The sequence below is a fragment of the Narcine bancroftii genome, chromosome 3 (assembly GCF_036971445.1).
Source record: "Narcine bancroftii isolate sNarBan1 chromosome 3, sNarBan1.hap1, whole genome shotgun sequence".
Taxonomy (NCBI): domain Eukaryota; kingdom Metazoa; phylum Chordata; class Chondrichthyes; order Torpediniformes; family Narcinidae; genus Narcine; species Narcine bancroftii.
In genome coordinates this window covers 38821225-38834053 of record NC_091471.1, presented here as the reverse complement: position 1 = coordinate 38834053, position 12829 = coordinate 38821225, and the positions used below count along the sequence as shown (strand labels likewise).

Here is a 12829-nt window from a genome sequence, read left to right as displayed (position 1 = left end):
GAAACATTAGGGGCATTTAAGAGGCTCTTAGGCCGGCTCTTGGATGGAAGAAAAATAGAGTAGGAAGGGTTTTGTATTTTTTCAGGAATATATGGGTCGACACAAAATTGAGGGCTGAAGGGCCTGTACTGTGCTGTTCTATGTAAATTGTAAATGAGATGGAAATACATGTGACCCTTCATGTGTCTTTGATTTGTAGGTTCTTCCAATACTTGAGATTTTGTATGACGTTGAAAAACGGAATTCTCACCATGTCTACATGGCACTTATTATTTTGCTCATCCTGACTGAGGAAGATTCATTCAATCGTTCTGTTCATGAAGTGGTGAGTTGATTCTGCCTGAATTTACTTGCTCTCTAGTGCCTCTTTCTCATCTTGGTTTGCTTGTGATTATACATTTTAATTCATGACTGGATGATCAAGAAGATGTGGAATTAGTGAGGCCAATGTATGTTCAAAATATTTTTCCATGGAATCTCTTTTTTCAGATAATACTTGTTTGAAAAGTAATTTAAGTCACTTTCTGTCTGTCTCTGAGAGACATCTTTCCAAGACTATATTGATCTCTTGCTGCTCAGCCAGCCTCCTTGGCCAGTTTAATAATTGGTAGAGAACATCGAGGAGAGAAGGGCTCTGGAATTAAACTTGGAAAATGGCTGCATTTCAACTGAAGGTGTGATATGCTGCAGTCAAAAGCACTGATTATGCAGGAGATGACATCAGCCAACTAAATTGCACTCTCCCAGATGTTCATCTGTTTGTGCTGTTTTGGCTGCACCAATCCAGGAGAGTCTTTAGTATTTTTATTGAACCCTTGAGTGTTGACTTTGTGGAGTCAAGCAAGGAACCCTCATTGTAGAGTACACCTTCACTAAAGTCACCTTGTATTCATATTGATGATAGAATTATTTTAATTTTTTTTAAAATAAACAAGTGTTTAAGATTTTAAAAGGGACAGACAGAGTAAATGTGGATAGGCTTTTTCAATTAAGAAAGGGGGAGATTCAAACTAGAGGACATGGTTTAAGATTGAAGGGGGAAAATTATAAGGGGAACATGAGGGGAAATTTCTTTACGCAGAGGGTGGTGGGGATGTGGAATGAGCTTCCGGCAGACGTGGTCGAGGCGGGTTCATTGGTTACATTTAAGGAAAGACTGGATCGTTACATGGATAGAAGGGGACTAGAGGGGTATGGACCGGGTGCTGGTCAGTGGGACTAGGAGGGTGGGGATTTGCTAGGGCATGGACTAGTAGGGCCGAACTGGCCTGTTCTGTGCTGTAAGTGGTTATATGGTTAAAAGGACAAGATCATCAGGATGTTGTTTGTGCAGACAACTTTTATGATTAAAGATCTAGGAATGCTGTCTGGGTTTCCTATTATTCAAGATGGTCACCATTTAGAATTTTTATGGCGTGAGTTTTTTGTTAAAAGGAGTTTTGTACCAAATTCCCTTGTAAATTTGTTTGCAGAAATCAAACTGAATAAACCATGATTTATTTCATCTGTGTATCCTTTATAAGAATTATTTTTTAAATCCCTACTTCAACAAAAAGGATCACCACTCTCTCTAGAGCTAGCCTAACTTTATCATTAAATTCGTAGACCATGGTGCTGTTGTGGACCCATGGAATGACCTCTATCTTGCAGAGACCAGATAGGAAATCTTGGATACCTCCTCATATCTACTCCAAGACCAGAACCTCACTAACCATAATCATGATACCATCCCCTTCAGTGATCTCCTTGCTACCTTCTCCATCCTTCCCAACCTCATACAAACCTGCTTCTATCTCCTACGTAAGGTCATAAGTGGGACTACACCGGAAGGCTCATTGTTTCTATTTACAATACTGAACTCATCTCCTCATGCCTTAACTCCATCTTGGGTACCCCTTATCCAATATCTTCCTTGACACCCCACTTGCTCTCCAACTTTTTAAGAACTTCTGATTTCACCTCATCCTTACCATGCAAATGCAATCCCTATACACATCCATTCCTTATCAAGAAGGTCTAAGGCATCTTTTTTTTTCTGGAACAGTACTTGTTTACCAACACACTCTTCTACAATTTGTACAATTTCTCTTTTGATTCCTCCCATTTTCTCCAAATCCAGGGTGTAGCCATGAGCACATGCATGAGTTTCAGTTAGACCAGCCTTTTCGTTGACTATGTGGAACAGTCCATTCTCCAAACCTACTCCAGTACAACTCCCCAACTCTTTCTCTGCTACATTGGCCACTTGTACCCATGCAAAACTTGACAGCTTCATTGCCAACTTCCACCCTGCTTAAAATTTCTTTGTAGTATTTCTGATTCATCGCTTCATTTTCTGGATCTCTCTATCTCTATCTCTTTCTCAGGAGATAAATTATGCACAAACATTTACGACAAACCTATTGACTCTCACAGCTACCTGGACTACATGTCTTCCCACCCTATATCCTGGGTGAGATATTCCACTCCAGGACATCTATAATGTCCTCTTTAAAGAAACATGACTCTCTCCCACATAAAGCCCTTATGTACAACTCTCATGTTTCACATATTCATTCTCTCATCCCCTCCCCAAACAGAACATAGAAATTTCTTGTTCCTTGCGTTCTCCCCATTTGTATCTACATGTAGCACATCATTCTTTGACACTTCCACCATCTACAATCTGATGCCACTACCGGCATCTTCTCCTCTCCATCTGTTCTGATTTTTTGCAGGAATTACTCTCTCTCTCTCTCTCTCTCTCTCTCTCTCTCTCTCTCTTTCTCACTCTCTCTCTGTGACTCCCTGGTTCAACCACAGAATGTGCAAATCTTGGCCCATCATCTCCATCCGCACCTCCATGTAGGCCCATAATTTGCCCAACCAATTCTACTGAACTTGGTATACTCATTGTGGCCTGCTGTACATTGGTGAAAACAAATGCAGCCAAACGGAGAATGCCTGCACTTTGTCCATAGGGGCCAGCTAGAATTCCCAGATGCCAGCCATTACAGTCCCTTTTCCCATTCCCAAACAGACCTCTCTGTCCTTAGCTTCATCTTAAATGAGGCATAATGTAACATGCATTCTGTCCGGGTAATCTAAAACCCCATGTCATGAACATTGAATTTTCCACTCACATTTGGATCCACCCCATCTGTCTTGAGTTCAGTTTTGACTTGAAACCCACTCCCCGCCTCTAGTGGTCTCTTTACCCCATATGCATCTCCACCTCACTCATCTTTAATATTTATTACATCTAACCCCACCCCCGCCCAGAACTTTCCCCTATCCTCTTTATGCTTCCTATCTCCCCTTCTCATTTTTTTTCTTTCTTTTTCTTTGGCTTGGCTTCGCGGACCAAGATTTATGGAGGGGTAATGTCCACGTCAGCTGCAGGCTTGTTTGTGGCTGACAAGTCCGAGGCGGGACAGGCAGACACGGTTGCAGTGGTTGCAAGGGAAAATTAATTGGTTGGGGTTGGGTGTTGGGTTTTTCCTCCTTTGTCTTTTGTCAGTGAGGTGGACTCTGTGGTCTTCTTCAAAGGAGGTTGCTGCCCGCCGAACTGTGAGGCGTCAAGATGCATGGTTTGAGGCGATATCAGCCCACTGGCGGTGGTCATACTGACTGAATAAAAGGATTCTAATCCAAAATGTTGACTGTCCATTTGACTTCCTGACCTGCTGATCTTCAGTGTTTGTCTCTAAGACATTAGTTGTGGGAAACACATCTAATCTAGAGCTGATGACTAGGTTGATATACGAAAAACAAGACTGTGAACTTTTTAATTTGTCAGAACTATTTAATTTATTGCGGTATTCATTGGGTTGCAAATTTTTTCCATCATTGGATGGTATAGAAATTTACTGCTGACAGCAAGCATTTAAAGTATGTGGCAGTTGCGTCAGTATATGGGTGATGAATCTCAGAGGTAGGAGCGAGAGTGTCAGGATCACCCGTGTGGCAGTGAGCCAGCAGGTGCTTTTAAGCTGCAGCACCCAGGTAGTCCTCCCGGGACTCAGGTGCGATTAGTGGGGCAAAGATGCCTCCAGAACCTTTTAAGCTGAGGGGAGATAGCCCCAATAAATTGCCAACCCAGCAATTTAAGGGTGATCCTGCCCCAGCGATGACGCAGTAAGTGACGTGTCATGCAACTAGTCTCCCCCATCCCCCCCCACCAGCTGTCTGTCTCCCTCCCACCATCATCCGTGCTCCCCCAACCCACAGCAGCTGACCCCTCTGTCCCGTGACAGCCGACTCCTCTGCCCTCACAGCGGCGACCCCTCTCCTCTCTCCCCCATGGCAGCAACCCCTCCTCTCTCCCCTGTGGCAGCGACCCCTCTGCTGTTGATAGTGGTACCCATCCACCCCCCCCCCCCCCCACACCCCCCCCCCCCCCCCGTGACATCGACCTCTACCCCCATGACAGTGATCTCTCACCTACCTCCTCTTCTCTACCCCGGGCCCTGGCAGTGATCCCTCTCTATCCCCCCCCCATCACCGCAGACACTTCAGCCCGGATTTCCCTTTGACACCAACACGCAATCGCTGACATCACAGGAGTAATGGGGTTGGCTGTTTTGCTGTTCAAGCCGCTGGTTGACATATCCTGAGTAAGTTTAACTGGGCTCCCTGACTACCTCCGGGATGGGGCAGGGACCCAGTTGACCTTGGACGACGCTGACTGGGTCCGACCCTTTCAAGCTGCCTTGTGAGTGGGACACTAACCAGGCAAATTGCCCAGTTATCCCCATTTTACAAGACAGTTTGAAAGTACCTAATGAGAAGGTCAGAGCAGTTTAGCTGGGTGGGATTGGAGAGTTGAAAAATGCGATTTTGTGTCTAGTGAATAAAAAAAAGTTGACTTCATGGTGTGCTGAAATAAATGATGGAATGTATTCTTTATTTGTTTGTAATCTGTGGTAAATCAGTGTGTTACAAGTATATGCTGACATATAAGACAACCCACAAATAAGATGACCCCCTGAATTTCCACCCAAAATCTAGGTTTTGATCTATACTCTTGTATAAGACCACCCCAAGTCTGGCCCTTACCGCTGACAGGGGAGTGATGTTGCTAGGCACATTTAATATACTAACACAATATTTTAAAAGTAACTTACCCAGTAAAGGTGCATATTTTATTAGCAGATTTAAAATAAACCAGAGTTGGCTCCATTAACAGGCTGTTTAAAGCGTGTATAGAGCTGGGCGGATGGACTCCATGGAGAAACGCTGAGACATCGCTGTTAAAGGTTCAGATTTTAAACGGTGAGAGGGAATGTTGAAACTTTGCTGTTAAAGTTCAGATTTTAAACGGTGAGGGAGAACGCTGAGACTTCTCTCTTAAATTTCGGACTTCATACTTGGCGTATAAGATGACCCCTGGTTTTGGGATGTCATTTTTAATGGTCAAGAATCATCTTATATGCTGGATATACGGTATCATGTAAAATCACATGAAATAAAAATAGAATAAACATAATTTCTGTAGACATATCGTCAACGTGTTGAATTTAACCCAGTGGCAGAATTGTGATCTTCATTTGTAATTCAAATATGAGAATCCTTATATTAATAGGAGGTATTTCAATTTTTTTATTATTATGTATTGAACTTAATATAACCCACAAGTATAAGTGTTAGTGAAAGGTGCAAGGGAGTCTTGGAAAGAGTGATCCTTATGAAAAACAGAAAGGGAGGTGGGCCAGATGTGTCTAGCAGTGGGATACAGTTATAGGTGACAGAAATTATGGAGAATAATATATTGGATGTGGAGGCTATTGAGGTGGTAGGTAAAGGCAACAGGAACTCTATCCCTGTTATGTTGGGTGAGGAAATATCGAGGAGATACAGGTGAGGACTACATTTACAGCATGGAAAGCCTCAGCCTGAGAGCATATGCTTGAAGGCATGGTGGAACTTGGCAGCAAAGTTGATAAAATTGATGAGCTCTTTATGGGTACAGGTTGGAGCATCAATGTAGTAGAGAAGAGCTGGGAAGCATTGCTTGTGTAGATTTTGAACATGGATTGCTCCACGCAGCCATGAGAATACCCATAGCTACATCTTTGATTTGGAAAAAGTGAGGGAAATTATTAAGGGTGAGGATGAATTCTTCCAGATGGAGGAGGGTGGTGAGGGTGGTGATGGAAGGGGACTGGTTGAGTCTGTTATCCAGGAAGAAGCAGAGAGCCTTGAGGCCTTCCTTAAAGGGAAAGGAAATGTTCGAGCATTGGATGCCCATGGTGAAAATCAGGCAGTCATGACCATGGAACTGAAAATGTTCAAAGTGAAACAGAGCAGTGAAGTTTCCTGGATGTAGGTGGGTATGGACTGGGCCAAGGGTGACAACAAAAATGGAGTCAAGATATGATGATGAGTTTGGAGGGGCAGAAACATGAGAAACAATGGGCCTACTATTGGGGTGGGAGATAGAACTTAGCCCTGCGGGATTGGAAAACAATATGCTTAGAGGCTTTTGAAATGAGGTCTCCTATAAACATCATTCATAGTGTGATCTCTTTTTGTTGAGTCCTGTTCTTGAGGTAAGTAAGAGGAAGTGTCTATGAAGTTTTCTGACCCTGCGGTACCCAAGTTCTGGGCACAGAATGCTCTGGGCACTGAAGGCTTCCTTGTCATGTCGGAGGTTTGGATCTGGGCTCAGGTTAACAATATTTTTAACTGAACTGGACTCTTATGTGGCTACCGAGGCTACAGGAGTTCTGGAGGTTACGCTGGGAGATTCGCTTTTGCATTTCTTTCTCTCACTAAGGAGTGCTAAGCAATGCTAATAGCGAATCTTTTTCTGCCTTATGACAGACTAAAGACAACTTTGTGTAATATTTACATGACAATAAATAGATCTGATCTGATCTGAAAGACAGGAAGTCAAGGATCCAGTTGCAGAGGAGAGTGCTAAGACCAAGATCTTGAAGTTTCGGGATGAGATTGTTGTGGAGCTATAGTCGATGAACAGTAATTTGACATAGATGACTTCAGTGTTCCAGGGCCGAGTGCAGGGCCAAGGATATGGTGTCTGCTGTGAACCTGCTGTGGACCTGTAAGGACAGTTGGAAAATTGAAGTGGGATACGGCTGGCTGAGAAATTAAAGCAGATGAGCCATGACCAGCCTCTCAAAGGACTTCATGATAGTGGATGTCAGGGCCACCAGTCATTTGCAAATTTAAGATCGTTATTGTGCTTTCTTCAGTACTGATATGATTGTGGTCATTTTATAGCTGTTCTGTAGGTTTGATTAAAGCTTAAGAGTGATTTTTTTTTTTAAAAACCACCAGATTCTTATGCTTATGAGCTTGCTCAATCGCTTTCATTGTCAGTTCTGGTTTTGTATTACATCTTTATCCGAGCTTGTGATTTATTGATATGTTCTGGTTGAAAATTTGCCTTCATGGTGCACATTGCTGACATATTTGACATTCTTCTGAAGACTATGGATGGATTTGAAAAATATGGTGGGCATTGTTGAAAGAGAAAATACTGTAATTATTGAATTGTATATTTGTTTTCTTTCAAAATGCATGATTGAAAGGATTGTTGTCTTTGCTGATTTTTGTTTTAATGAAGAGATGTTTCTCTTTCTAAATTTTGTCTTTCTCAGATATTAAAAAATGTTACTTGGTATGCTGAGCGAGTTCTGACAGAAATCTCCTTGGGAAGCCTACTCATTCTCGTGGTGTTAAGAACAGTACAATACAACATGACCAGAACCAGGGTAAGAATTTTTAAAGTATTTAAATTTATAAACCAAATCTTTACTGACATGTACTCTCTCTCTTTTCCTCCCTCTCTTCTTTTTCCTCTTTCTTTCTCCCCTCTCTCACCCTCTCTCTTTCTGTCTGTCCCCTCTCCCATCTCATCCCCTCACTTTCACTCTTCCCTTCCCTCTCTCCTGCTTCCCCCTCCATTTCTCTCCTCTTCTCCTTCTCTCCCCTTTTTCTCTTTTTCCTCCCCTCCCCTTTAACCCCACTCTTTCCCCATTCTCTCCCTTCTCTCTCCTCTGTCCCCTCCTCCTTCCCCCTCCCAGCACCCTTGCCTCCTTCCTTTCCTCCCTCTCCCAACCTCACCTTCCCTCTTTCCTCTCCTTCCCTCACCTCCCTACTCTGCACATTAAAATTCTGAATGTTTTATCTTTTCAATATCTCTCTTAATTTTATAAAATGTTAACAGGTCTCCTGACTGTCTCTGAATCTTTATCAAAAACAACCCAAGTTAGTCCAAATTCTCCTTATCATTTATATACTCTAATCCAGGCAATATCCTGGTAAATCCCTTTTGTATCTTGTCCAAGACATCCTTCCTGGTATTGAACACAATATTTCAAATGTTTTCCACAGCTGCAAAATGACTTTCTTACTTTTGTACTCAATTCCCTTTCCAACAAAGACAAGTATACCATACTCCTTTACTACTCCATTTACACATGGGTGCTTTCAAGGAAATATGGAACCAGAACCCCCAATGCATATCAATGCAGTTTTTGTCTTCTAATCCAATGAAGGACATTCTTGGTTTTGAGGGAGTGCTGTAATGTTCACCAGACTGATTCCTGGGATGACAGGACTGAAGATTGAAGGAAGACTGAATAGACTAGGGTTATATTTATTAGAATTTAGAAGAGTGAATGAGGATCTCACAGCAACATAAAATTCAGACAGGACGAGATAGGTTAGATGCAGAAAGAATATTCCTAATGTAGTGGAAGGTGAGAACAAGGGGTCACAGTTTAAGGATAAGGGGTAATCCAGTTAGGACTTAGATGAGGAGAAACCTCTTCACACAGAGTTGGGAACTTATAAATCTCCCTGCCACAGAAAGTTGTTGAGATAGTAGGTTCCTTAGATATACTCAAAAAGGAGTTGAATGTGACCAAGGCATCAAGGGGTGTGGAGGGAAAGCAGGAAAAGGGTACTGATGTTGAATGATGAGCTATGATCATATTGAATGGTGGTGTAAGCTCAAATTGCTGAATGGCCGTCTCCTGTAGCAGTTTTCTAAGATACTATGATAAATTGAGATACATAAGATGTATTGTATAATAAATATTAACAATAATACTAGTGCAAAAATAGTGATGCAATTGGGCAGACGTCCTTTTGTGCTGTTATCACAGTCTGCGTTTAATGTATTAAGAGGAGGTTCAAGAGATGTTGGAAAGAAACTGTTCTTGAATCTAGAGCTGCTGGTTTTCAGGCTTCTGTACAGTGCTCGAAGGTAGCAGTGAGAAGAGGATGTTACCAAAGTAATGAGGGTGGTGGGGGGGTGGGGGCATTTATGATTTTGGCTGCTATCTTGAGGAGCACCTCACACAGATTGCCTTCAGTGAATTAGAGCCTGTGATGTATCAGGCAATGATGCTTCTTTCCAGAGCTTTCTGCATTTCTGAGCACTTGATTTGCAAAACCAAACAGTGATGCAGCTAGTATACCTTTCACAGTGCACCTATCTCCTACCCAAAAAACTCAAATCAAGTTTGTAAAACATGATCTATCCTGCACAAAGCCATGCTGACTGTCCCTCATCTAACCAGGTCTTTCCAAATGTGTGTAAATCCTGTCCCGAAGTGATATCTGCTAGTTTCCTAACCACTGATGTGAGGCTCACTGTCCTGTAAATTATTGAATTATCCCTATTTACTTTCTAGAAGAAAGGTACAATTTTGGCCACTCCATAGACCTGTTCTTAGTGTTAATACAACGATCCTTGTCAAGAACCCAGCAATCACCTCACTTGCCTCTTTGAATTATCTGCGATATTTCTTTTGTCTGTGATCTGTGTTCAGGTTTGGTCCCAAGACAAAAAGTCATTTAACAATATTAACATGGAAAAAATGGCCAAAGCTACTTCCCAGGTCTTAACTCAACAAAATTAGCATAATCTCCTGTCTGTTATCTTAACTAATGAATCCCCTATCATTATCATTTTCCTCTTCTTCCCCCTTCCCTTCTGAGCCATAGAGCCAGACTCAGAGCCAGAAACCTGAGTCCTGTAGCTTTCCTCAGGTGGGTCATTTTACCCCCACCCCCAACATTTTCCAGTTATGAGAATAGATAGCAATGGATCTGAAGTCCTGAATTAGCTCTGATTATATTAAATGATTGATCAGGCTGAAGTGTTATTTAATTAATTCTCCATCCAGCACCTGATTTCGTATGGTTCTATTTGTGACAACCACATCCCCCTACAAATGATAAACATTCTTTTCTGTTAGACCCTCAAAAATTTTCAGATTCTTAGAAATAGACAATTGCTTCTCCTGCCACAGATGCTGCTCGACCTGCTGTCTTTGCTCTAGGTTCCAGCATCCACAGTCTTTGTGTTTTCTATTTATTGAAATTTACCTCTTTAACCAAGCTTTTACTCACACTCACACTTATAATATGCTCTAATTTATCTTGGTTTCCATTATCCAAGTAAGTAACTATGACATGTCTTGAGAAATTTTTTTGATGATTGTGTCACAATTTTATTTCTTGTCCATACTTTTTTCTAATCTTTTTATTTACCTTGTTAGGACAAATACCTTCACACAAATTGTTTGGCAGCATTAGCCAACATGTCTGCTCAGTTTCGTTCCCTGCATCAATATGCAGCTCAAAGAATTATAAGGTAAGTTTTTTCAGGTATTTTTGCAGAATATTTGATCATCATGAATCATCTTGCTATGGTTTAAATTAGATTCTTTCTAACCATTTTTAATCAGTACTCTCTTGTCTTTTAAAAGAAGTGGAGTCTTCTCGTCTAAGGGTGGCTCAGTTAGGGTAGCCATTAGCGCATTTGCTATTTCAATGCCAGTGACCTGGGTTCAAATCTGGTACTGTCTGTAAGGAGTTTTTACACTCTCCTAATGTCTGCGTGGGTTTCTTCCTGGTGGTTTGGTTTCCTCCCACTCCCTAAAACGTATGAGGTTTGTAGGTTAATTGGGGTATTTGGGTGTCATGGGCTTGTGGACCAGAAGGGCCTGTCAACATGCTGTATGTCTAAATTTTAAAAATAATAGAAATGCTATGGGATAACTTAATTTGACTTTTATTACCAGCTTAATTCTGGACTCTAGAAATTGGTATATTAAAATATACAGGAAAACCCCTGTTATCCCAAATTCAAGCAACTGGTAACATCAAGCAACTGCCAAGAAAAAGATGGAAAATAAATAGGTAAAAATATGGAAGTTTAAAATTGGCACACATTGCTGTTAGTTTCCCAATAATGCATCGCCTTCCCAAGATCGTGTTATATGGCGAGCTCTCCACTGGCCACCGTGACAGAGGTGCACCAAAGAAAAGGTACAAGGACTGCCTAAAGAAATCTCTTGGTGCCTGCCACATTGACCACCGCCAGTGGGCTGATCTCACCTCAAACCGTGCATCTTGGCGCCTCAGTTCGGCGGGCAGCAACCTCCTTTGAAGAAGACCGCAGAGCCCACCTCACTGACAAAAGGCAAAGGAGGAAAAACCCAACACCCAACCCACCAATTTTCCCCTGCAACCGCTGCAACCGTGTCTGCCTGTCCCGCATTGGACTTGTCAGCCACCAACGAGCCTGCAGCTGACGTGGACATTTACCCCCTCCATAAATCTTCGTCCGCGAAGCCAAGCCAAAGACAATGCAACACAGAAACTCAAGCAACCAGAAAATTCTCTTATCTGGCATCTACCAATGCCGAATACAGGGGTTTTAATGTACCATTAGATTTGGCCTCTGACAGGGAGCATCCATATCGAGCTGACTTTCAAGCCTTTATCATTTGCAGGAATGTCCTGTTCAGTTGCTGGAGTTGTTTTATGAAATGTTCAACTTTAAGTTTATTATTATCATACAATTATATAAGTACAACTGGACAAAACAGCATTCTTCGGACCTCGTAAAAACTTGCAAACACAGATATATACATAGCATACATATTTACAACTGATTTATCTGCAGTACATATTATTTTTAAAATAAGTAAATATTGGTAAATAAATAGTCGAGTCTCAGAGGGATTGTAGGGGCAGTTCATCACTCATTCAACAGCCTCACTGGTTGTGGGAAGAAGCTGTTTCTCAGCCTGGTACTTCTGTATCTCTTTCCAAATGGGAGTAGCTGGAAGATGCTCCGTGTGGGATGGTAGGTGTCTTTAATGATTTTGCGAGCCCTCTTCAGACACTGATCCCAGTAGATCACTTTCATGGGGTGGGGTGGGGGGGGGAGACCCCAGTGATAATGTTGGTACATTAAAGGCACCAATTTTTTTATTATTATGTCTATCAACATTAGTACCTTAAATACAAATGTGGTCTGGAGTTTTAAAAAATGTCACAGGTAGAAATATATTCCCCATCTTAGACAGGCATATGTATGAAAGAAAAATAGAAGGTTATGAGGTAGGGAGGGTCAGCTTTTTTTGGGGGGTAGATATAAATAGTTTGGCAAAACATCGTGGATCGAAGTGCCTGTACTCTTCTATAATGTTTTATATCTGTCAAGCATAAACATTGTTTGACAATCTTTGTGTCAAGGCTTTTTCTCTTCTGGTGAGAACTCCAACCACTTGCCTGTCCTCTGCCCCATCAAGCTGAGGTTAAATGTTAAATGTAAATTTGAGGAACTGCACATCATATATCTCCTGGACTGCCTGAAGCCTAATGGCATAAATAGTGAGTATTCTAATTTTAGGTTCACCTCTCACACCTCCTGCCCGATCACAACTTAGTCCCTCCCCAAGTTTCCTTACCCTTTTCTTTATGCAATTTTACCTTTTTATCTTAGCCTTGATAAAGGCATCCAACTCAAAACATTGACTGACCATTCAAGTTTATTATAATCTAATTTTATATATACAAC

General features: G+C 41.8%; 1 protein-coding gene across 5 annotated transcripts in view; it reads left to right on the top strand.

Annotated features, from left to right (window-relative positions):
* The window catches only part of dym (dymeclin), a 523412-nt gene that overhangs the window by 299222 nt on the left and 211361 nt on the right, over nt 1-12829 (top strand). For all 5 annotated transcript variants that reach the window (XR_011353340.1, XM_069923865.1, XM_069923863.1 and 2 more), the window contains exons 11-13: nt 200-325; nt 7605-7718; nt 10518-10612. Coding sequence is in view for 4 of the 5 variants with exons in the window: in XM_069923865.1 (XP_069779966.1) it covers nt 200-325; nt 7605-7718; nt 10518-10612 (335 nt within the window). In the remaining variant the exon portion in view is untranslated. The remainder of the gene's footprint in view (nt 1-199; nt 326-7604; nt 7719-10517; nt 10613-12829) is intronic.